Below are 22,335 nucleotides of genomic sequence, written 5' to 3'. Positions count from 1 at the left end.
AGCAGCGGCGAGGTTCTGCATGGCCGGCAATGACTCCGGGGGCCATCTGGGAAGACGAGGAACGCGAGGGGGGACCCTGCCCTCCACTGATGGCCTCTGGAATCATCGCTGGCCGCGCAGAGCCTCACTGCTGCTCCACACAGTGGAAAACATAGGCGCAATTACAGCCCGGGGCAGGAGCAAAGCCCCATTCCCAACTGGCCCTTCCTCCCTAGGAAGGCTTCGGAGGGAAGCTTCTGCAGAAGCCCGGGTAAGTGACAACAAGTTCCTGCCGTTACGAAGTCTCGGAGGCTGCAATTTTCTGAGCTGTGCACGCGCGCCTGTTTTCCAAGACGTGGAGCAGCAGCGAGGCTCTGCGCGGCCAGTGATGATTCCGGAGGCCATCAACGGTCCCCCCTCGCGTTCCTCGTCTTCCCGGATGGCCTCCGGAGTCATTGCCAGCCACGCAGAACCTCGCTGCTGCTCCACGCCGTGGAAAACAGGCGTGCGCGCACAGCTCAGAAAATTACAGCCTCCGAGACTTCGCAATGGCGGGAACTTGTTGTCACTCGCCCGGGCTTCTGCAGAAGCTTCCCTCCGAAGCCCTCCAAGCGAGGAAAGGCCAGTTGGAAAAGGGGCTTTGCTCCTGCTCCGGGCTGTAATTGCGCCTATGTTTTCCACGGAGTGGGGCCGCGGCCAGAAGACAAAGAACATGAGGTAGCGCAGCGGTGGTGGCAGGGAGTCAGCCCCGATGCAAAAAACGCCAAGGGGGCAGGGCAGGAAATTACTTCCGGGTTCATTGACCAACCGGATCGCGCGATCCGGCAGAAACCCACCACTGTCTAGCACCCACAGAGATCAGGATAGTCTTAACACATCTTGGAACTGCAAGGATAGCTGCAATACACTGAATTGCTTCAAAGTACAGTTTTAGTTATTACAGAGAAGCTAAGAAATGGCTTCAACTATGAAGCTCTTTCAATCTGCAAGTGCAAAATGAACTCATTTAAAATGAAAAAAATCTGAACTCATACTTATTACATTATATATGGAAAAAATATAGAACCAGAAAAATGACAATATAACTCCTCCCCAAAATCCTCAAAAGTCGCCTACACAATAACTGATGAAAATCACAGAAACAAAGCTGGTTTATGTTTATGCTATCTATCAGTATCATAGGACCTTTAGAAGTGGGGGAATAGCATTCTAAATTATACTTATTCATTATGCCAGCTTTGTTCTCCATTTTTTTTTTTTTAAAGTGAGATAAAATAAAAGCTGGATGGTGAAGTTAATATTTCCCAGTTCTACAAAACACAAAAGCATAAATAACAGCCAAATGACTGTGTATGGAGCTTTTCTTTTAAAAAATCGAAATAACAATGGGGTAGAAAGCAACAATTGATTGCTAGAAATAAGAAGGTAAGCAATTTGAATGAGCAAGAGAGTACTAGGAACTATTATTTGCTATTACTTTCAGCAAATATATTACTGCGTATTCCAATGTACTAGAAAAAGTGAAGACACAGAAAGAGATGAGAGAGTGGCTAATAAGCAGAAAAGGAATGTGGCTAGTAAGACGTACTTGATTACAAAAAACAGAAAATGGTAATTAGAACTAAGGCCAAGATAAATGTGATAAGAGGCCCAGAAGATAAAAACATATGTTGGAAAATATCTTTTGTTTCTTGACAATGCTCCAGCCATCGAAGTTATTACAATCTGAATTTTTTAGATGACAAAACCAATTAAAACCAAATGTTCTGCATTCAATACAATATTGTGCATTATATACAAAACACTTAACTTGCAGAGGTCAGTTATAATTGCTTTAGCCATTTCCGTCCAACTGAGAGATAACAAATCTTTTAGGATTATGTACTCAAACATGAATGAAGACTGATCTGACTATTAAATTGGTTGGAGACACATCCAACACACTTGTCATCGTTCATAATATTTACATGTACTGAAGACTTTAAAATCTCAAACTGTCTTAACCAGCTGTCATCAGAGTGTCAACCTCCGGTCAAATAGATGTGAAATAAGGGTTAGCACATTAGTTTGGCTTTAGAAATAACTACTGGACAGCATAATTATTTAAATGTTTTTGTTTATGGTAATGGAATTTTATTCATCAGATTTTATTATTTTGAATATGAAAAAAGAAATAACAAGGAAAGTATTAATAATGGAGGAAACAGGCTTTTAGTTACTTCTATTGGAATACAAATATAAAAAAAACTAGAAAAGATCTCAAATAAATAACCGTTGTGGAATTCCTTGAGGCACAGAAGCAGTTGTTTATTACAATTTTATGTTTCTTGATAAAAATTTGAATTCCAAACTTATTTAAATTAAAATTTGCAGATTTATACTGTGTTGTCTCTATGTATTCAACAATGTTTACATGAAATAGAACTTAAACTATTTTAAAAGACTTTTTAAAATTCTAACAACATGGTGTAATGTCATATATAAAAGTTTTAAGAACTATTTCTTTTACTTTTTCTATTAAGGCCATTGTCCTGAGAGCAATCCTTCAACTAAAATGAAATAATCGTAAGGATGCAAAACCTGCTCAAAGAGCAAATGTAAAAAAGGAATAAACTTGTGGAGAAGGAGGAAGAGCTACAACCCTCAAATAAAAGAAATTTGAGTCCAAAAAAGATCTGTAACTTGAGTAAGTGTATTAGACAAGACCTTCCTTAGTTCTCATAAAGATAAGATGGGAGAGGGGGGAAGTTCATTCAGATTTGCAAGATTCAGTTACTGTAACTTTAAAAGAAAGTAATATTAGCTCGCACAATTTTCATTTCCGAGTCAAGTCTACTTTGGAGCACTGACCAAGAGTCCAAGTCACTGTCAATAATTTAATTCACTAATGATAATTCTTTATGAATATATTCCCCTGAAAAGTTACAAGAAAATTAGAATCTAGAGGGCAGAAATTCTATTCTCAGTTATATTCAGACTATGGTTTGATTTCTATTTGAACCAGTTTGAAGCGAGGGAAACCATAAAGTGGTTGGTTTTAGTTTAACATGACATGTCCATAATAGGTTATCAAGCATTGTTTATAGTTACTGTATTTTTCGGAGTATAAGACACACATTTTCCCTCAAAAAAGAGTCTGAAAATCTGAGTGCATCTTATATACTGAATACAGCATTTTGTGCTTCCCGAAACCCTGCCCCCTTCACCAAAATGGCTGTGCATAGCCTTTAGGAGCCTTGCAGAGTGCTCTTGGGGGCTGGGGAGGGCAGAAATGAGCCCAATTTTGCCTCCACCCGCCCCCAGAAGCACTCTATAAGCCTCCTAAAGGATATGCATGCCCTTTTTTGACAAAAAACAGGTCCATTTTCATGAAAAACAGTCCATTTTTGGGAAGTCTGCAGAGTGCAAAAAATTTTATTTTAAAATTTGCCTCTTCAAAACCTTGGGGCGTCTTATACACCGGTGCGTCTTATACACCGAAAAATACGGTATATGTGACCTCAGTTGTTGCAGTTTATTTAACAAAATACAATCTATACAATGAGTGAACACAGCTACTGTAGTTGGCTATTATATAACATAATTTTGGGCTTGTAGAAACACTTGCGCTATATAAGATTATGTAACATGAATAATAGGGCTTACAGGAAAAATAAGATTGGGATAGATCAGTCAAGAATGAAAAACATTTGTAATTAAAATATAACCAATTGCAATTAATGAAATGCATACTGTATAGAGTTACAACATGTTAAATTCATAATTCAAATTTAGAGTAATATCTTGAAAATAAGTCACGACAGCTTGATGGATAAGGCATGAGAGGCTGCAGTATATGGAGACTGATGAAGATCTGTTTCTTGGTGATTTAAAAACTCATTTAGTGTTGTTTTGCTCTTTTCTTTCCCTTACATCACTGGAGGGTTCCGGATCCCATTCCAACTGGTACGGTTGGAATGGGCCCGGGGTTGCCCACATGGATGCGCGTGGCACATACATGTGTTGTACCTGCCTGCGACGCCTCCCCAACGTTCCAGCTGCTCGGCGGAGCATCGCCCAGGTGCCATATGCGCCATGCGCGTGCGCGGAAGCGCCAAAGGCTTAAAGGACAGGTAAGGAACTCAGGTGGGCCGGTGGGCCCTCAGGAGCATCGGAATGGAATGGTACCTGATGCTCCAGGCAGGTTCTGGTACGCCTGTACCTGGGCATACCGCCTGCAACCCACAACTGCCTTACATAGACGCTACTTATGTATAACAAGAATTCCATGTACTGCTACCTGCTCCTTTCTACATTGTAAGCACTACCTTCTAGCCATTGCATTTTAAAAAAGGCACTCAAATCTGAAGATAACTCAGAAGCGGAAAGCTTATAATGGCTTGTTGGACTTCTTCCTGCCTTCTACTTGCTGTTCAGCAACAAGTTGTTAGAGATCTATTGAAACTTCTTCTATATGGGATTGAAGCAGTTTATCTAAGGCCTGCTCCTCTAATTCTTTTATAGGATCAAAGCCTTTAAAGTTAGATATAAAACCAGGTAGATAGTGTCATTAAACACCATGCAAAGTATTTTGTAACCTCATTCCAATCCTTTACAATATCAATTACATTTCTTATGTTGAATCACTTCCAAAATTCAAAGACAATTTGTACATTTTCATTCTCAGTAATTGTAATCAACATCTTAAACGTGTGCCTTTACAGTGTTTTCTATGCAGTGTTTCAAGGCAACAATAATATTTTAATCGGGTATTGGCTGCATTGCGGTAAAAACAGGACTTGGGTGAAGAAAAAACAGGAGTTATCTACAACACAAAGCAACAGACATTATGTAGGACAAACAGGCAGAAAACTGGCAGAATGCACCCATAAACCAACTAGCAATGGAAGATAGCAACATATGGACAAACGTAACCATAGTTTATGAATGTCAAACTCACGGCATCACGTTGCTGTCATGTGACATATTGCAACATTTTCCCCCTTCGTGGAGCTGGGGTGGGCATGGCCTGCTCATGATACATACAACCCGTGGGTCACCAGTCTGACACCCCTACCATAGTTCATTGAAATGTCTTTGAATATTAGTAGCTCTTAAATTTAGTGTAAGTACTTAAAAACAAGGACTATGACTCAGCAACTACATCCAGCCAATCCCACAACCTGAAATCAGACCAGGACTCAGAAAGGTATTTAAAGGTACCTTTAAAGGCCAATGCTGCCCCAGACAAGCACAATCCAAAGCGCACTGAAGATGTCTTCTCAAATGGGGATGAAACTTTTGCAAGCAAATCGCCAAGCTCAGAGCTCAAGCCAACAACTTGGGAAATAGTTCAACTGGGAAACGTTGACCAACCTAGACCAAATCCCCAAATGCTAAGGAATTTCTGGAAGCCTGGCATTCTGCTGTGTGACAATCAACTGTGTGACTCTGCTGTGCTGCACGATCTTCGGAACTTTTTAAAAAACTTTTTAAAGCATTTTTTTGCTACCTATTTACCCGAACTGGTAGTAAAAAGATGCTTTAAAAAGTAAAAAAAAAGTCCAATGATCAGCTGTGCGACAATCAGCTGTGTCTGATTGTCTATGAGGTTCCTGCTTGTTGCAGGGGCCATTTTGTGTGAAGTCCAGCTGCTTTTACGTTGTGTGTGAGTCAGTTGTGCAGCTTTTCTGTTATTTTTGTGTAAAGGGTGATAGTTGGTTTTTGAGCTCTCTGTGACTCTGTGAGGTTCCTGCTTGTTGCAGGGGTTATTTTGTGTGAAGTCCAGCTGCTTTTACATTGTGTGTGAGTCAGTTGTGAAGCCATGCCCGCCCGGTCATATGACCACCAAGCTATGCCCATCTGGTCATATGACTACCAAGCTATGCCGACCAGGTCACATGACCACCAAGCTACACTCACCAAGCCACACCCACCAAGCCACGCCTCTCAGAACTAGTAGGGAAAGTTTTTGAATTTCACCACTGATCAGTAGTCACATAAATGTAAACAATATCTACATACTATGCAAAAGAGACAATCAACAAGCCAAAAAGGCAACAAAAAGACCAACCACCTCCCAATTAGCAATCAGCACCGAGATGAAGAATAGATTAACTCCAACATCAACATCAGACCAACAATAAAGAAGTAAATATTACCCCAATCAAGGAATTGCCAAACAAGCTAACTGTAAACAGCTCAACCAAAGAACTTCTAAGATCACCTCCACTAACACTGATAGGGCAAGTCACTAGAATAGTGGCCCCAACGTTTTGGGCACCAGGGACTGGTTCCATGTAGAGAGGTTTTTCTGGGGACCAGAGTGGGCATAGTTTCGTGTGCTCCTTCATCCCACGGATGGGGCTTTGCTTGTTTGCGCAGACCAGTATCTAGTATACTGTGGTGCGGTGCTGGTCCATGGACCAGGGGTTGGGGATCCATGCACTGGAATATAAACTGAGAGCAAACCCTATTCCTTACTAGCACTGATAACGTTACCTCATTTGGATAGTGAAATGTCTGCAAGAAAACAACCAAACTCAGACAGTACCAAGGATCATTAAGAAAGGTACCAGAGGTGGGTTGCTGTCAGTTCGGCCCAGATCGGGCGAACTGGTAGTAGCGCCGGCAGGAGGCTCCGTCCACCCGCCTGGATGCTTCTGCGCATGTGCACAAGCATCACGCGCAAGCCCAAACCAGTACTAAAAAAATGGCAACCCACCGCTGGTCTGTACTCATAAAAGCTTATTACTTTTTATAACATTTATTAATTTCAAAAGATGCTACAAGACAACTCCTATTTTTTTTACCATAAAATAACATAGCTTTCTTTTTGCTATACTAATTGATTTTTTCATGTTTATAGTGTAACCATGCTTAAGAAAACTTTCAGTTATATTTATATATGATCTGAGGAATGACATTTTAGTAAACAGTATTTTTTGAAGATATGCAACATAAGGAAATGTTTTTTAAATATTAAAAATGCTTGTAAAAGCAAATACCCATTAATAACAAACATCAAGATGGGTACAGCTGTAAATGTTAAAATTGTATAGATAAATATCCCTTTACTTTGCTCTGTTTGGTAGAAAATAAAATTTATGGTCAGTTAGACTATGACCATACACTAACATTTCTTCTATAAACAAGTTAAAATTAACAATCCATTCATCTTCCCTAGATGCAATGGCTGAGTAATTTATTTATATACTTATATTAGCTACTGTATTTCATTTTTCAGAGTAGTACAATTAGTTAATTGGAAGTAAATGCAATGTATTCCAAAAATGTTTATTTTTTCCTGTGTAATTATCACAATTTACACAGTTGTAAATGGTCAATGGAGACTGATATTTATGATAAAGTTTAGTCAAAACAAATAATGCAATAATTACTTTCAAAATATAATTTCTGAAATTTGATTGACTGTTTTACACAATGCCGATTTTCAAAAGAGCGTATTTAAATATTTAGAAACTTTAAATATTGTATGTGTGTATATGCTTTCTAAAAGCATGAGTTTTTTTTAAATCTCCTTTTAACCAAATTAAGGGTCTAATACTAATATTTTTATTAAGTCGTTCTCTTTTCTTTAAATGAACATATTCAACAGAGCTGTTCTTAATTTCTAGTGTTTCCAAGAATAAAATATATGTGTATGCTAAGGAAATGAAGATAGACTGATCAAGCATTATATGGGTCTTGACTTTCTCTTAAATTCAGAAATATTTTACTTATTACATTTATTACATTAAAATCATAAGTTTTATTCAGATCCCAGATTACCATAGACATGCCTCTCTATATAAAAGAGGGAAAGCATAAGAAGTACAATTTCTCAAGAGGTATGAGCCTGAGAGCCCAACCTACAAAAACCCAACTGTAAAACACAAATTAAAAATTAAATTAAAATAAGCAAGCGAACACCTATCTGATCTTGACTAATATAAATCACCGGGACCTGATAGATTACATCCCAGAGTTCTGAAGATGTTATCTCACAATCATTGCACCATATCTGTCAAAAATCCTGGAACACCAGAGAATTACCTGAGGATTGGAAAAGAACTGATGTAGTTCCCATTTTCAAAAAAGAGGGAAAAAAAACAACAGAGATCCAGGAAACTACAGACTAATCAGTCTAACATCAATACCTTGGAAGAAACTGGGGAAAATAACCAAAAAACAGATCTGTGAACATCTAGAAACAAATAAAGTTATAACTAGTATCCAGCACAGGTTTGTTAAACGAAGTTGTGGATGTTTCATCACTGGAGGTTTTTAAGAAGAGACTGAACAATAACTTGTCTGAAATGGTATAGGGTAGTGATGGCAACCCTTTTTCACCTGGTGCCAAAAGCACGCACATGTGCACTATTGCGCACCCCAGTGTGCCCACCACAATTTAATGCTCCCCATGTGCGCAGGGCTTTTTAAAGAGCCTGGGGAGGGAGAAAACGGCCTCCCTCACCCCCCAAGGCTGGAAAAGAACCGTTTTCCAACTTCCGGTGGGCCCAGTAGACCCGTTTTTCGCCTTCCCCAGCTTTCCGGAGGCCAGAAACGGCCCATTTTCCAACTTCCGGTGGGCCCAGTAGGTCCATTTCTCATCCTCCCCAGGCTCCAAAGTCTTTCTAGGAGCCTGGGGAGGGCGAAAAACAGCCCAACACGCAAACCGGAAGTTCGGGAACGGACTTCCATGTTGCCCGTTGGGCCGTTTTTCTACTTCTGGTGGGCGAAAAATGGCAGAAAATCAAAGCTGAAAATCAGCTGACAGGGCAACGCTTTGTATGCCCTCAGAAATGGCTCCGCATGCCACCTGTGGCATGAGTCCCATAGGTTCGCTATCATGGGTATAAGGTCTCCTGCTTGAGCAAGGGGCTGACTAAGACCTCCAAGGTCCCTTCCAGCTCTATTCTGATTAATGATAGATTGATAGTATTGAAACATGAAGCAACAACTTACCAGGGAAGGAAGGAAGGAAGGAAGGAAGGAAGGAAGGAAGGAAGGAAGGAAGGAAGGAAGGAAGGAAGGACTAGTAATATATGAATAGGATTTTACAGTGTTATGTAACACTCTAAATGTTGTTTTAAAAAATGTATAAATAGTAATTAGGAAGATCTAATACAATAATGTGACCAGTGAGTATGTATAGTCATGTGAAAAAGTACACCCTCTTTGAGTTCTATTGTTTTATGTTATCAGGACATAGTAAAAATCATCTGGTGCTTAGCAGCTTAAAAGTTGGCAAATACAACCTGAGATGAACAACAACACATGTTGCACCATGTCATCATTTATTTTACCAAAAAAAAAGAGGCAAAATAGAGAAACTATATATGAAAAATTAAGTACACTTTATGATTCAATAGCTTGTAGAACCACCTTTAGCAGTAATAAATTGAAGTAATCATTTTCTGTATGATTACATACGTGGGAGGAATTTTTGCCCATTGTTTATAACATTGCTTCAGTTCATTGAGGTTTGTGACCCAAAATATGAAAGCTTGTAAAGTGAACTAAGTATTTACAATAAAAATAATTTCTGAAGTAGAAATTTTCCCATTCAAAACTAAGATTCTTAGTTACTATATTATTCTAATTCTCACAAATGAAGGTAAATGTCTCAGATTAATGTTGCAGGATGCAATCTGATTTGATTATTTCGACCAAGGGTGTTTTCTTCCAGGTTTTTTGGGCTTAACAATGATATAAGTCGTTGATTGTTGTTTCCTTGTACCGCTGTGCCCTCTGCTCCTAAGTATCTGATAAGTTAGTAGTAAATCAGTGTTCCTGCTGACTGACAAGGGGCTTCAGTCATATTTCTGCCTATTTTTGTCCCTGCTTGTCCAACAATCGTAGTACTGCGAAATTGAATTAATGTCATTGTTCATTGAAGTGTTAGGCTACCATGAGTTTGGGTATCTTTGTCTAACTGCTTGCCTATGTTCTCATAATCTGTTGGTTCAATCAATCTTTATTATGGTCACGGACCAGTACCATAAAAAAGTATTAAAAACAATAATAATAGCAAATAGAATAAAAGACAGACAGAATAATATATTGCAGTTGGTAGTGGATTATCAGTGGGCAGTTAAAGTTTACCTAATTTTCTCAGAGCAAAAATTCAAAGAAACTACTTTGTACTGATCTGATAGCAGTAGTTTCACATAAAAAGATCAGTATTTCCTGGATATTTTATTACGTAAGGTGTTATAGATTGAGTCTATAAGTCCTTCTAGAAGATTCAGTATAGCAAGATGTGAGCTATAGCTTCAATGGCCCCTTGTCCACAGAGGCACAGTCTCAGCTCACGTAGTCTTCTATTTTGCATTGGCCCTCCAAAACTACTATGGGAAGTACATTGTAGTATCCTAAGGTTAAGTAACCCTACGGATTTTGGGGATGGTTATTTGACATAAGTATCTTGCTGCTTTAAAAGGGGGAGTTTGACTGCTCAAATAAACATTCTTGGGGAAAACAGGCCGATCTTGTTGGATTTCCAGATCTTTAATATGCTATTTGTTTAAGTGCACTGTGCACACCCATACCCTATTATTAAAAGCACTTTCCCGGAGAGACTAAGATACCAGAGTTTACTCTGATTTATCTTCAAATCATACAAATTGTTCGCAATCTGGTGGTCAACTTCCTCCCCATCTGTTTGTTAACATCCTAATTAACACTAAAAGCTACACACAACCAGGCATATTCCATATTTTTCAGACTATAAGACATACCAAGCTTTTGGGGAGGAAAACAAGAAAAGAAATTGCCTCTGCTTCCCAGCATCCATCCGGTATTCATCTTCCCCGTTTGCCCCTGGCCATTCACTGCCGCAACCCATTTGCCGCAACCGCCATGGTCCATTTGCTGTTGTGGCCTGTTCTCCGCTGCTGTGGCCCGTTCTCTGCCGCTGCTGCAGTCCGTTTGCTTCCACAGCCCGTTTGCCGCCGTGGTCCATTCACCAAGAACTTTATTTTTAAAATGATTTGGAAGAGGGGTGGCATTAGCACTCCGTAATCTTTAGCAGCCTAGAACAGTGCCTTTGTGGCGATAGTCTAAAGCTGGTCCTTGGTCAGAGTATGCTGTACCTGTTGCAAATTCCTTCTAGTTTCTTCCAGCATTTTTTGTTGACATACTCTTTCTGAAAGAATTATTATAGTTTTTTTCTCGTCTTCTCCTGGGCTCCACCCTTCCTTTGAGGTCCTCTAGGTCCTCTGGTTGCCAACATTCCCTACAAGATATTCCAGGACCTCTTCCTTCCCCGTTTTTATGCAACCAGACTTTTTTTATAATAATATTTACCAGTTGAATCACTACTGTTTTCATTGGTCCTGTTTAGAGTAGAGTGGGGAGGAACCTAATTTCTTTCATGACCAGTTTCTGGCACCTCAATCATTATTTTCATGACTGCCATTGCTCCAAGGTGGCTTCTTCTGTCTGTTGATATTGCTGATGTGGCAAGTTATTGCTGAGTTCAGAATGAAGAGGTTTAGTGTTCTGCCAGCTATTGGTACACCTGGCATGGTGCTGGATCCCTTGTTAGCCTCCATTGCTTCTAGCAATCATTCAGAAGTTGTTCCATTTATTATCTTTGCTAGCCATGCATGCACATCTTCCCACATAGGTAACCCTGACTATCCCTATGTGATCCTAGTCCAAATCACTACCATCTTCTTGTCTTCTTTAGATACCTGCTCTCCAGGATGAGATGTTCACTACCATCACTCCTGTATCGCAATTCTGCAACTACTGATACTTACCCTATTGCTAGGTGGTTCTATAAGAGAAAACTGTTTATCCCCTTGTATAATATGTTCTTCTCCTGGCTGAAGTCACCTAAGATTTTTAATGCTCTATTTTAGTGCTCTATTGCTTACTGCTCTTGTGCAATTGTGTGTCTATGTGTGTGAGAGAGAGAGGGAGAGAGGGAGGGAGGGAGAATGTTTTCTGCTCCTATACAACCACATTTAAAAAAGCCAACCTTTTCTGAGGCAGCTCAATTTTTAAAGTACTGGCTCCTTTTCTTCAGTAAAAAGCAACTGGTTTAGGTGGAAGGAAAGTGCAACATTTTTGGTCACTCTGAAGCTGTCCTTATACATGTTTGGATTTATATAACATGCTAAGCCAAAACACAAATTCAATATTCTGATCCATCTGTAAAGTGGGGGGCACACTAACAAAACCTTTTAAATGCTGATATTTTTCAGAACAAATTCTTTTAAATTGTTTATAAATGCAAACATTTGTTCAGCTAACAATCCCTAAATTCGATTTTGAATACATACATGAAATATTAATCCCACTTAAAAGTTATAAATTGTTCTCATTAATGAAATTAACAGTGAATAAATCTACAAGGAAATCACCACATATATTTTTTAAAATCTAAAAATTTTCTACCCATGTATAAAATTCCCTTTTAAACGTTAGTACTTACCGTATTTTTCGGAGTGTAAGAAACACATTTCCCCCCCCTAAAAGAGCGTGGAAATGTTGGTGCATCGTATAGACCGAATGCAGCCATTTTTGGCCTCCCAAAACCCCGCCCCCGCATCCCATTTTTGTGAAAAATGATTGAAAAATGGTCCATTTTGTACAAAAACGGGGGTGTTTTTGCCTTCCCCAACCCAACAGAGGCACTCTGCAGGCTTCAGCAGGGCTGGGGGAAGGGAAAAATGCCCCCGTTTTGATGAAAAAGGGGCAAAAAATGGGCAGGTTTTTTTACCAAAATGGGGGTGTTTTTGCCTCCCCCCCCAGAAGCACTCTGCAGGCTTCAGCAGGGCTGGAAGAAGGGAAAAATGCCCCTGTTTTGGTAAAAAACGGGGGCTTTTTTGCCTTACCCCAGCCTTGCTGAAGCCTGCAGAGTGCTCCTGGGGGCCGGAGAGGACAAAACCTTTTTTTTTTACTTACCTCTTCGCAATCTTGGTGCATCTTATACACTTCTTATAGTTGAAAAATACGGTTTTTAATCAAAAGACCACAAATTTTTTAATCAAAAGACCACAAGTTTTTCTACAGCTTAATTAGAATTGATTAGAATTCATTTATAAAGGACAATAGCAAACAAAAAAAATGTGATGAATTTAAATTGTCAAATGGGGAGATTTAGAAATTGAAGATGTACCCATTCCTGTTCCAGCTGGAGCAATCTCTCTGGAAAAGATTTCTAATGCTTCTTTCTGCTTATGAAATACAGCGAGCCAAATAACAACTTCTCGAGGACCCTGTTTTGAAATATTAGAAGAGAGAAAACACAGGTTAATAGAACAAACAGGAATTTGTTTACTGTACAATTATTTCAAAAGTGAAAAGCAGAATCTAAAATGTGAATCAGAAATCATAAACTGCAGTAATTTAAACTATATACTACTTTCCGGAACCTTAATAATAAATCATCATTATTTTGTAAAATTCGTAAAATTGATTGCTATACTAAGCTTTATGTTAAATAAAGATATTAAAAGTAATTATCTAGCAATAGAAATAAACCTGTACAGGTAATTGTTAAGCTGTAACCATCATGGGTTAGGCAAAGACGATACATGGTCACCATATGCAACCTCCTACTTCCCCACCACTAAATTTTCAGTAAGCAAGAATGACCTTTATACAAAATTATTTTTTAGATTGCTGATCAAGAAGTATGGCTTGTATGATTTATATTTAAATAGTTAATATTAACTATCATTTCTAAAATGTCAATCTTGATAAGCATAAAATTGCTTAAATTAATGAACAACTGAAGAATCGAACTATTTGTTACACAATGAAAGGTTTCTGTCTTCTGTTTTTCTGTCTCTCCAGTATACTGTTAGTTATTATTTATACATATGCTACTTATAATTATTTATACATAAGAAAGTAGAAAGATAAAAAAACAAACTAAAAGAATTGAAACATTTAAAAATGATATTTGGTTTCTAAATTCCCCCCTTTTCTTCCTCTATTAATTTGTGGTGTTTATAAGCATTTAGGCACCCTTAGAAGCCATAATGTAAGTGTTTATCTTTCCATGTATAAGGGAATCATCTTGCTTGGATTTGGTTAATTGATTGTATTATATTTTAAAGTACAAGCATACTACAATGAAATAGTATTATATTTGTAAAGTTATGTGATTTCATAAAGAATGTTATGAAATTGTTATGTGATTTCATAAAGAATTTTAATGAAATTAAAAGAAAATTGTGAAGATAACAATAAATTATAGGACTTCCTGCGGTGACATCATCATGCTGGGGTTGAGGAATGGCAGCTCCCGTAACCTGTAGCTCAAATTTCTTAATTTGGGCTCACTTTTGAGCACTGCGGAACCTGAAGGGATCGGCAGATTCAGGGGGAAACTCTGAAGACACTAGGGTGGTAAGGCAAATCCCCCAGTGGCTAGGAGAAACACACTAAACGAAGATCTATCCTGTCATCTGGACAGGACTGGAATGATGGTGGCTGCATAAGAGGGAAGCGAATAGAGAAAGCTGTTGAAATCGAGTTATCTGTTATCATCAACAACCCAAGAAAGGAGGACAACGTTTTTTTACAATCTGGATTGATGCCGAAAAGCAGTGAGAGCAGAGGCAGGGAATGGAAAGTGACATCATGAATAATAGAAGAGAAGTGATCGTAGAGGGAAGCCCGATATGAGAGTGAAGAGAAAGCACAAAAAGCCGGTGTTTACAATGGGATCAGGATATATTGGCTGTTGAGAGAAGACATGATAGGCATACAAAGGACAGTATAAGAGTTGGGCTGATGCAAGAACAATGACACAAGGTGGATGAAAAAAAAAGAAAGGCTGATTATTAGAACTGAATATCTGTATAACTGATATAACTGAGAGATATTTATTTGCATAAGATAACAGTGTGATATATAATTCTGTGATATATAATAGTTAAGGATTAGAAATAGAATAATAAGTAGGATTGTCTAGATATTTAAACATGATATTAAGAATGGCTAATTATTGTTAAATATTGAGATATATAACCACTGATATTTGTGATAAAGTACAATTAAAGTAGAACTTGTATGCAACTGTGGGCGAGGATAAATAGAGGGATAAAGATGGCAATTAGTACTACTTTAATGAAGACAGGGGAAAAAACAACATCCAACCCTACATCAGCAGCATCCTCACCCTCAAACCAAAGATCTATTGAGTGCGTAGGGGCCGGAGAAAGACGGATCGACAGCAGGAACAACGGGACCGGCACAAACAATGCAAAGTATGCAATTGATGCTCCAGATGATACAAGAGACAATGACAAAAATCTAAGAAGCGATAGCTACAAATCACGAAGAGACGAGGAGGGACGGTGAGGAAATTAAAAATGAAATGGTAGAATTGAAAGGAGATATCAAAAACATGGATGACAAAATTGCAAAGATACAGAATGCCATAACAATCAATGAGCAGAAAATCCAGAACATTGAAACAAAAATAGAACATACAGATCAGAAGATGGAAATAATGGAGTTGAAATATGCAAAAGTTAATAAAGAGTTAGAAGAATCAATAATCTTCCTCAAAATGGAAAGAGCTTCATATTATCTAAGATTCCAAAACATAGTTGAAGAAAAAGAGGAAGACCTGAAAGAAAGAATGACTGAATGTTTCCCTGAAATTTTACAGAAAAAGGAACAAGAGAGGAGAGGAGACATTGATGAGGCTTACCGTGTACATACCAATTATGCCAGAAGACATAGACTACCAAAAGAAGTGCATGTAAGATTTGCCAAAAGAACAACTAGAAATGAAGTGTACAAAAAAAAAAAAAAAAAAACAGAGAAGGGACAATAACATACAAGGGAAAAGAGTTGATTACTCTTAAACAGATACCACAGAGAGTCCGGGAACAACGTAGACGGTACCAATTTTTAACGAACCAGTTAAATAAAAACAGAATAATGTACAGATGGTTGGTATCAGAAGGGATATTGGTCTCTTGGCAAGGAAAAAGATATAAAATAGGTAACATAGAAACAGTGCAAGAATTCTATGAAAAATACTTCACAATGGAAGAAGAACAAGGAAGTAAAGAGGACCTAGAAAGTAGTAGACAAGAAGAAGAAGAAGCAGAAGACAAGGAAAGAAACAGGAAAGAAGAACAGAAACAAGAAAGAGAGAGGGCAGAAAGGGGCAGTTTTTTGCTCATTTTTGCCCCCCCAGGAGCACTCTGCAAGCCCCCCCCCAAGGCTATTCATGCCTTTCTTCTAAACAAAAGGCCCATTTTTGCAAAAAACAAGCTGTTTTCCTCCCTTTGGAAAGCTCTTTAACGGATTGATGAGAATTAGATTGATCAAGTGCTGTGCCAGCAGAAAAAAAGACTTAGGTGCTGCAGATTGTCAGCAATTTCCTTCTCCAGCACATGGATAAATACACCTGGAAACATCTACCTACCTACCTACTCTCTCTCTCTCCCTACCTACCTACTGTATTTCTCTCTCTCTCTCTCTCTCTCTCTCTCCCTCTATATACCTACCTACTTATCTACTCTCTCTCTCCCTACCTATCTACTGTATTCCTCTCTCTCTATCTCTTTCTATTTCTGTCTCTCTATCCCTCTACCTACCTACCTATCTACCTACCTACCCACTCTCTCTCCCCCCTACCTACCTACTGTATTTCTCTCTCTCTTTCTCTCTATCTTTTTATCTACCTACCTTACTACCTAACTACTCTCTCTCTCCCTACCTACTGTATTTCTCTCTATCTCTTTCTATTTCTCTCTCTATCCCTCTACCTACCTACCTACCTACCTACCTACCTACCTACCTACACACTCTCTCCCTCTCCCTACCTACCTACCTACCTATTGCATTTCTCTCTCTCTCTCTATTTCTCTCTCTCTCTTCCTTTATCTACCTATCTTACTACCTAACTACTCTCTCTCTCCTTCTACCTACCTACTGTATTTCTCTCTCTCTCTATTTCTCTCTCTCTCTCTATCCCTTTATCTACCTACCTACCTACCTACCTACCTACCTATCTACCTACCTACCTACCTACTCTCTCTCTCCCCCTACCTACCTACTGTATTTCTCTCTCTTTCTCTCCCTCTCTATCCCTCTACCTACCTACCTACTTTTTAAAAAATTTGCCTCTTCAAAAACTTGGTGCATCTTATGCTCTGGTGCATCTTATACTCTGAAAAATACAGTACATCCTGATCAAAACAGATTTTTATCTTACAGACACATTAAAAATAATACGCGAGTCATCCTAGATATATTAGAATATTACAAGGCGCATCCAGAAAAGCAATTGGTACTGGTTTTCCTTGATGCACAAAAAGCATTCGACAACGTAATTTGGAAATTTATAACAACACAATTAGATAAGATGAAATTCGGAGAAAAATTTACAAACATGATAGAAAAACTATATAACACCCAGACAGCCAAAGTTCTGATGAACCGAGAACTAACAGAGAAGATCAAAATAAAAAAGGGAGTTAGACAGGGATGCCCCCTCTCTCCTTTGCTGTTTATGCTAACTCTGGAAATATTGTTAAAGGAAATTAGGAAGGACCAGGGAATAAAAGGTTTAAGATTTAAAAATGAAGAATATAAGAACCAAGCTTATGCCGATGATTTAGTATTTGTTTTAGAAGATCCACTAGAATCTAGTCCAAAATTAATTCAAAAATTAGAAGAATATGGGGAGGTGGCAGGATTAAAAATTAATAAAAACAAAACAAAAATGATAACTAAGAATATGACAAAAAAGCAAGAAGAGGAATTGGAATCAGTGACTAAAATGCAAAAAACTAAAAAAGTGAAATACTTGGGGATTTGGGTGTCGGCAAAGTGTTCTACAATTAAAGACGATAATTATAATAAACTAGTGACACAAATAAAGAAAGATTTAGAAAGTTGGAAAAATATTCAGCTATTACTAATGGGGCGTACAGCCACAGTTAAAATGAATATTTTACCAAGAATTTTATTCTTGTTGCAAGCCACACCTATAAATCCTGGTAAAACTTTCTTCCAGGAATTAAACAAACTAAGATCTAGGTTCATCTGGCAAGGACAAAAGCAAGAATTAAACTAAAGTCAATGCAAGACAGCAAGGAGAGAGGAGGCTGGGACCAGACTGGGAGTTATACGCACAAGCAGTAACAATAACATGGTTGAAGGACTGGATGGAGTTGAAAAATAAAAGAATCTTGACCTTAGAAGGCCATGATCTGCAAGTAGGTTGGCATAGGTTCCTATGGGATGATTAAAACAAAACACACAAATACTTTCAAAAACATCTAATTAGAAACACGCTATTGCAAAACTGGCTCAAAATTGTAAAAAACCATTATGTGAAAATTGGCTATCCCCGACAGAAAGGATGACGCACCCAAATTTTACAGATATGAATAAAGTGCTAAGATACAGAGACTTAATTAATGGACAGGGAAATTTAAAAACAATTGAAGAATTGGCATTGGCAGAACAAAACATGAAAGTCGACTGGCTAACCTACTTGCAAATCAAAGTTAAACACAATAATACTACTAAATTAAATGACATCCAAATGGAACCACACAAATTAGACAAAATAATTCAAAGCATAGAAAGAAAGATGATAGGGAGAATATATAAATTTATTCTGAAGTATAAAATGGAAGAAAAAATAGTGAAAGAACAAATGGTAAAATGGGCACAGAACTTTGGCTACAATATTGAATTAAATAAATGGGAAAGATTTGGGGGGACAAATTTAAAAATGACACTATTGGTTCCATGCAAGGAAAACCAGTACTAATTTTTTTTTACAGATGGCACCTAGCACCAGCAAAGTTAGCAAAAATCTCAGCAAATATTTTACCAAAATGTTGGAAATGTGAATTAACATACAGAACATATTATCACATATGATGGATGTGTGAGGAAACTAAAAAGTATTGGAAAAAGATTAAAAATTGGCTAGAATCAATAACAGGAGCAAAAATTGATTGGAAACCAGAAGTATTTTTACTAGGAATAATGACAATGAAATATAAAAAAGAAATCCAGTATTTAATTCTACACATAATTGCGGCGACAAGGATTGCCTTCTCTCAAAAATGGAAAAATAAATTGATACTAAGCGAAGATGAAATAATAAGAAAGGTCAGGGACTGTCCCGAAATGGACAAATTAACAAAAGAAATCCAGGGAAAAGAAAAAACAAAATATTACCAGATATGGGAAAAATCGTATAGGTGGATGGAGGAAAGAAACAAGGATCAATGAAAGAAGCCAATAAAGCCCAAAAATAGAAGTTAAAAGAATTAACATATATATATATGCACTCAAGAGAGTTTAAATTTATTAGAGGTAATCACCCAATATAGCAGATAGATGAGTAAAATAAGAGGGTTAAAAATGGCGAAGCTCAAATGAAATATATTAGAAGGGGAAATAACATAAGGAGAATTGTACCAATTTGAAACTGCTATTAGAAGGAACAGGAAGTTCCAATGTATTGCGTAAATGTAGTGTACGTCTACGTTCTATGTGTGTGTATTTTGTATGTTTGTAATTTTTTTTTAAAAAAACCAAACAATAAATTATGATGCCATTTGTTCTGCATAGAACATGATATTGTCTAGGTATTTTATTTATTTACCAGAAATCTTTATACCAGTCCCAGCAGCTTGTAATATAAAAATATATAAACAAATTATTATAAACAATAAAAACAAACACCCAATTCAGCATCGATGACTGATGGCCACAGCTCTTATTTAAAATATTTATATCCCAATTCTTCTGTAACATTACACAGCTTATACCGTTCTCTAAAAATAATATACTCTGAAGACCTGTGTCATATAAACAAAAATAAATTATCATTAATGAAAATGACTTTATTCTTATCGATGCTTAGCCACAAACTTGCATTTCTGTTCAGGTTCCTATCTAAGAATAGCAGATTAGAATCCATAAACAAAAGAAGCATTCCATGTAAATGTTTATCTTTATTTCCATTCACCCTGGAGGAGGAGAGTAAAAGGGATGGAAGAATGCAAAGGGTGTAATTCTCTTGACTTCCTCTTAATCCCTGAAGCCCATCCATTTTATACTTACACCCTCTATGTTCTGCTTTGCATGAGGTCCATATGTTTCTTCAGAACCTAAAATCTGTAGGTTAACTGCACTGTAGTCCTCATATCCCAGCTGATGAAACATAATCCGTGTCCTGAAAAAAATATACCATCTTTGTTTTTTCTATTTTATTTGCATCTATTTTTATCCCAGCTCACATTATAGTACAGCACTGGAACACATATGATAAAATCATAAGTAAAAACATCAATCAGCAAGAGCCAGTCTAGTGTTCTGGTTAAAGGCACCAAGTGATAAACCAGAAGATTGTAATTTCCAGAACTCCTTTTATAAACTCTGGTTGATATGTCAATTGCCATAAAATTGTGGTGCATGAACTGGTAACAATGTAATATGCCTTATTTGAGGTTAGTCCTTGGAACAATACAAAAGACTATTTTACATCTATACTTAAAGCATTAAACTACTACCAATTCATTTCTAGGCAAAATAAGTAAGGACAGTGCTTGTGTTTATATGTAAAAAGCCTACATAGCTTATGATCAAGCAGCCTACTGTATTTGGCAGATTATCTCACTGTAGATATCATCTAAAGAACTTCAGCTACAATTACTGCAAATTCATTTAGTGGTGCTATGGAATAAAGCCTTTTCTGTTGCTACTTCTGGACTTTAAATTGTAGAAATTGACAGCCCTAACCTTTTCTTAGATTTTTAGAAGGACCCTTAAATACTCCTTTTGTCTAAGCTTTTATAGTTGATTTTAATTGCTACTTTCATTTATTCATTTTATTCATTTTAATTGTTTAATTGTTTTAAATTTGATTTTAGATCAAAGGGGGATAAATAAATAACTAAAGAGTGACTACATTTGGTTGAGTTTGTCTTTCGTTGTTTTTTGAAGATCTTTACTGCTATGTGAGTTTTTGGGATCCAAGCACTTCCTCATCATTGGACCTTTTTTAACCATAGTTGGGGGACAAATGAAAGAAAACATGTTGGAAACAATCCAGATTTTTATCTTTTTGTCTTATTGCAGGGAACAATCATATGGGGCGTTGGTGATCACCCCTTCTCATGACGATCGACGGGAGAGTCCAGGATGGGTTATTGTAACCTGCTAGCTTGTTGACTGAATTGAAATTCTGAAGACATGCCTCCTTGGCAATGGTCCCCCATCTTGAAAAATGAAGATGAAGCAAGTGGAATCTTGTACTCCGTCCAGTCCAAACTTCCCAGCCACTGGCCAAGCAGTTAGCCGGGCAGCTCTGGAATCTCCCGTCGATCGTCATGAGAAAGGGCGTTCACAGGTAAGACCAAAGTGCTGTCCTCTTCAAGTGCCTTCTGAAGCACATGCCACCCAAAAGCTCCTTCTGCAGAAGAGTATGTTTCCAGTCTATAATGGCGAATGAACGACATTGGCGATGTCCACGTTGCCGCCCTACATATCTCTTCTACTGATGCCCGAGTAGCCCAAGCAGCTGTAGTAGCCGCACTTCTTGTACAATGGGCTGTGATACCCCTGGGCACTGGAATAGCCTGACTCTCATATGCCAAAACTTCCCACTCTGCCAGTGGGCCATCTGCTGGAATTCTGCCTTGCAGTTGACGAAACCAATGCAAAGATGCCCTAGTAAAAAAGGAAGCAGCAGTCGTGGCCCGGATGGCCCAGGAATCAGCCTAATGGGCTCTGCGGAGAGCCATCTCCTGTCTGTCCTCTGCCTTCAGAGTGTCCTCAGCATCAGGTGGCAGAGGTAAAGTCAACGCGGCCACCGGCGCATCCACTTTGGGAACTTGCACTAGGGTCAAAAGGTCAGAGTAAACTGCATATAAAAAATTTTCAGAGTTACTTGGCCTAGAAAGAGTGGCCGGAGCAGTCCCCTGCTTCTTAATTACACCCAGGAACATCCCAGGAATGGGAATAACGTCTACCGTTGTCATCTTCTCCGTGAAAAGGAAGTCATCCTCTGCCACTGACCCTTGGGAGCAGTTGTGTCCTTTCCTAGGCGGGCTGTTGTTTTCAACTTGGAAAGCAGGGACTTAAAAAGAGAATGGTTAAATAGGCCTTTAAAATTTGGCAAGGCTGGTTGTTCACCTTCTCCTTCAGAAAACTCACCCTCCCCTGGGATCTCTCCCTCAGATAAGGGAGATGGACTTCTAGCCAGTCCATCTCAGTCCCGGGCTGATATCTGGGATCCCCCCCCCCAGGGTACCCAGTGTCCAATTGCATAGCTGTACTACTGTGAGGTTGAGGCGCCTGAATTTGTTGAAATACGGCCATCTCCTGCCTAATTGCCTGGGAGATCCACTTCCTGAAATAAGC

General features: G+C 38.3%; 1 protein-coding gene across 2 annotated transcripts in view; it reads right to left on the bottom strand.

Annotated features, from left to right (window-relative positions):
* Positions 1-22,335, bottom strand: part of LOC309395095 (uncharacterized protein) — a 95,008-nt gene that overhangs the window by 33,030 nt on the left and 39,643 nt on the right. For both annotated transcript variants that reach the window (XR_014175853.1, XM_081958895.1), the window contains exons 12-13: positions 20,035-20,146; positions 13,091-13,190 (exon numbers count right to left, since the gene is read on the bottom strand). Coding sequence is in view for 1 of the 2 variants with exons in the window: in XM_081958895.1 (XP_081815021.1) it covers positions 13,091-13,190; positions 20,035-20,146 (212 nt within the window). In the remaining variant the exon portion in view is untranslated. The remainder of the gene's footprint in view (positions 1-13,090; positions 13,191-20,034; positions 20,147-22,335) is intronic.

Source organism: Natrix helvetica (assembly GCF_964273705.1).
Source record: "Natrix helvetica genome assembly, chromosome: 7".
In the NCBI taxonomy this organism is placed as follows: Eukaryota; Metazoa; Chordata; class Lepidosauria; order Squamata; family Natricidae; genus Natrix; species Natrix helvetica.
Note: the sequence above shows the minus strand (reverse complement) of the source record. Positions and strands in the feature narration are given on the sequence as shown.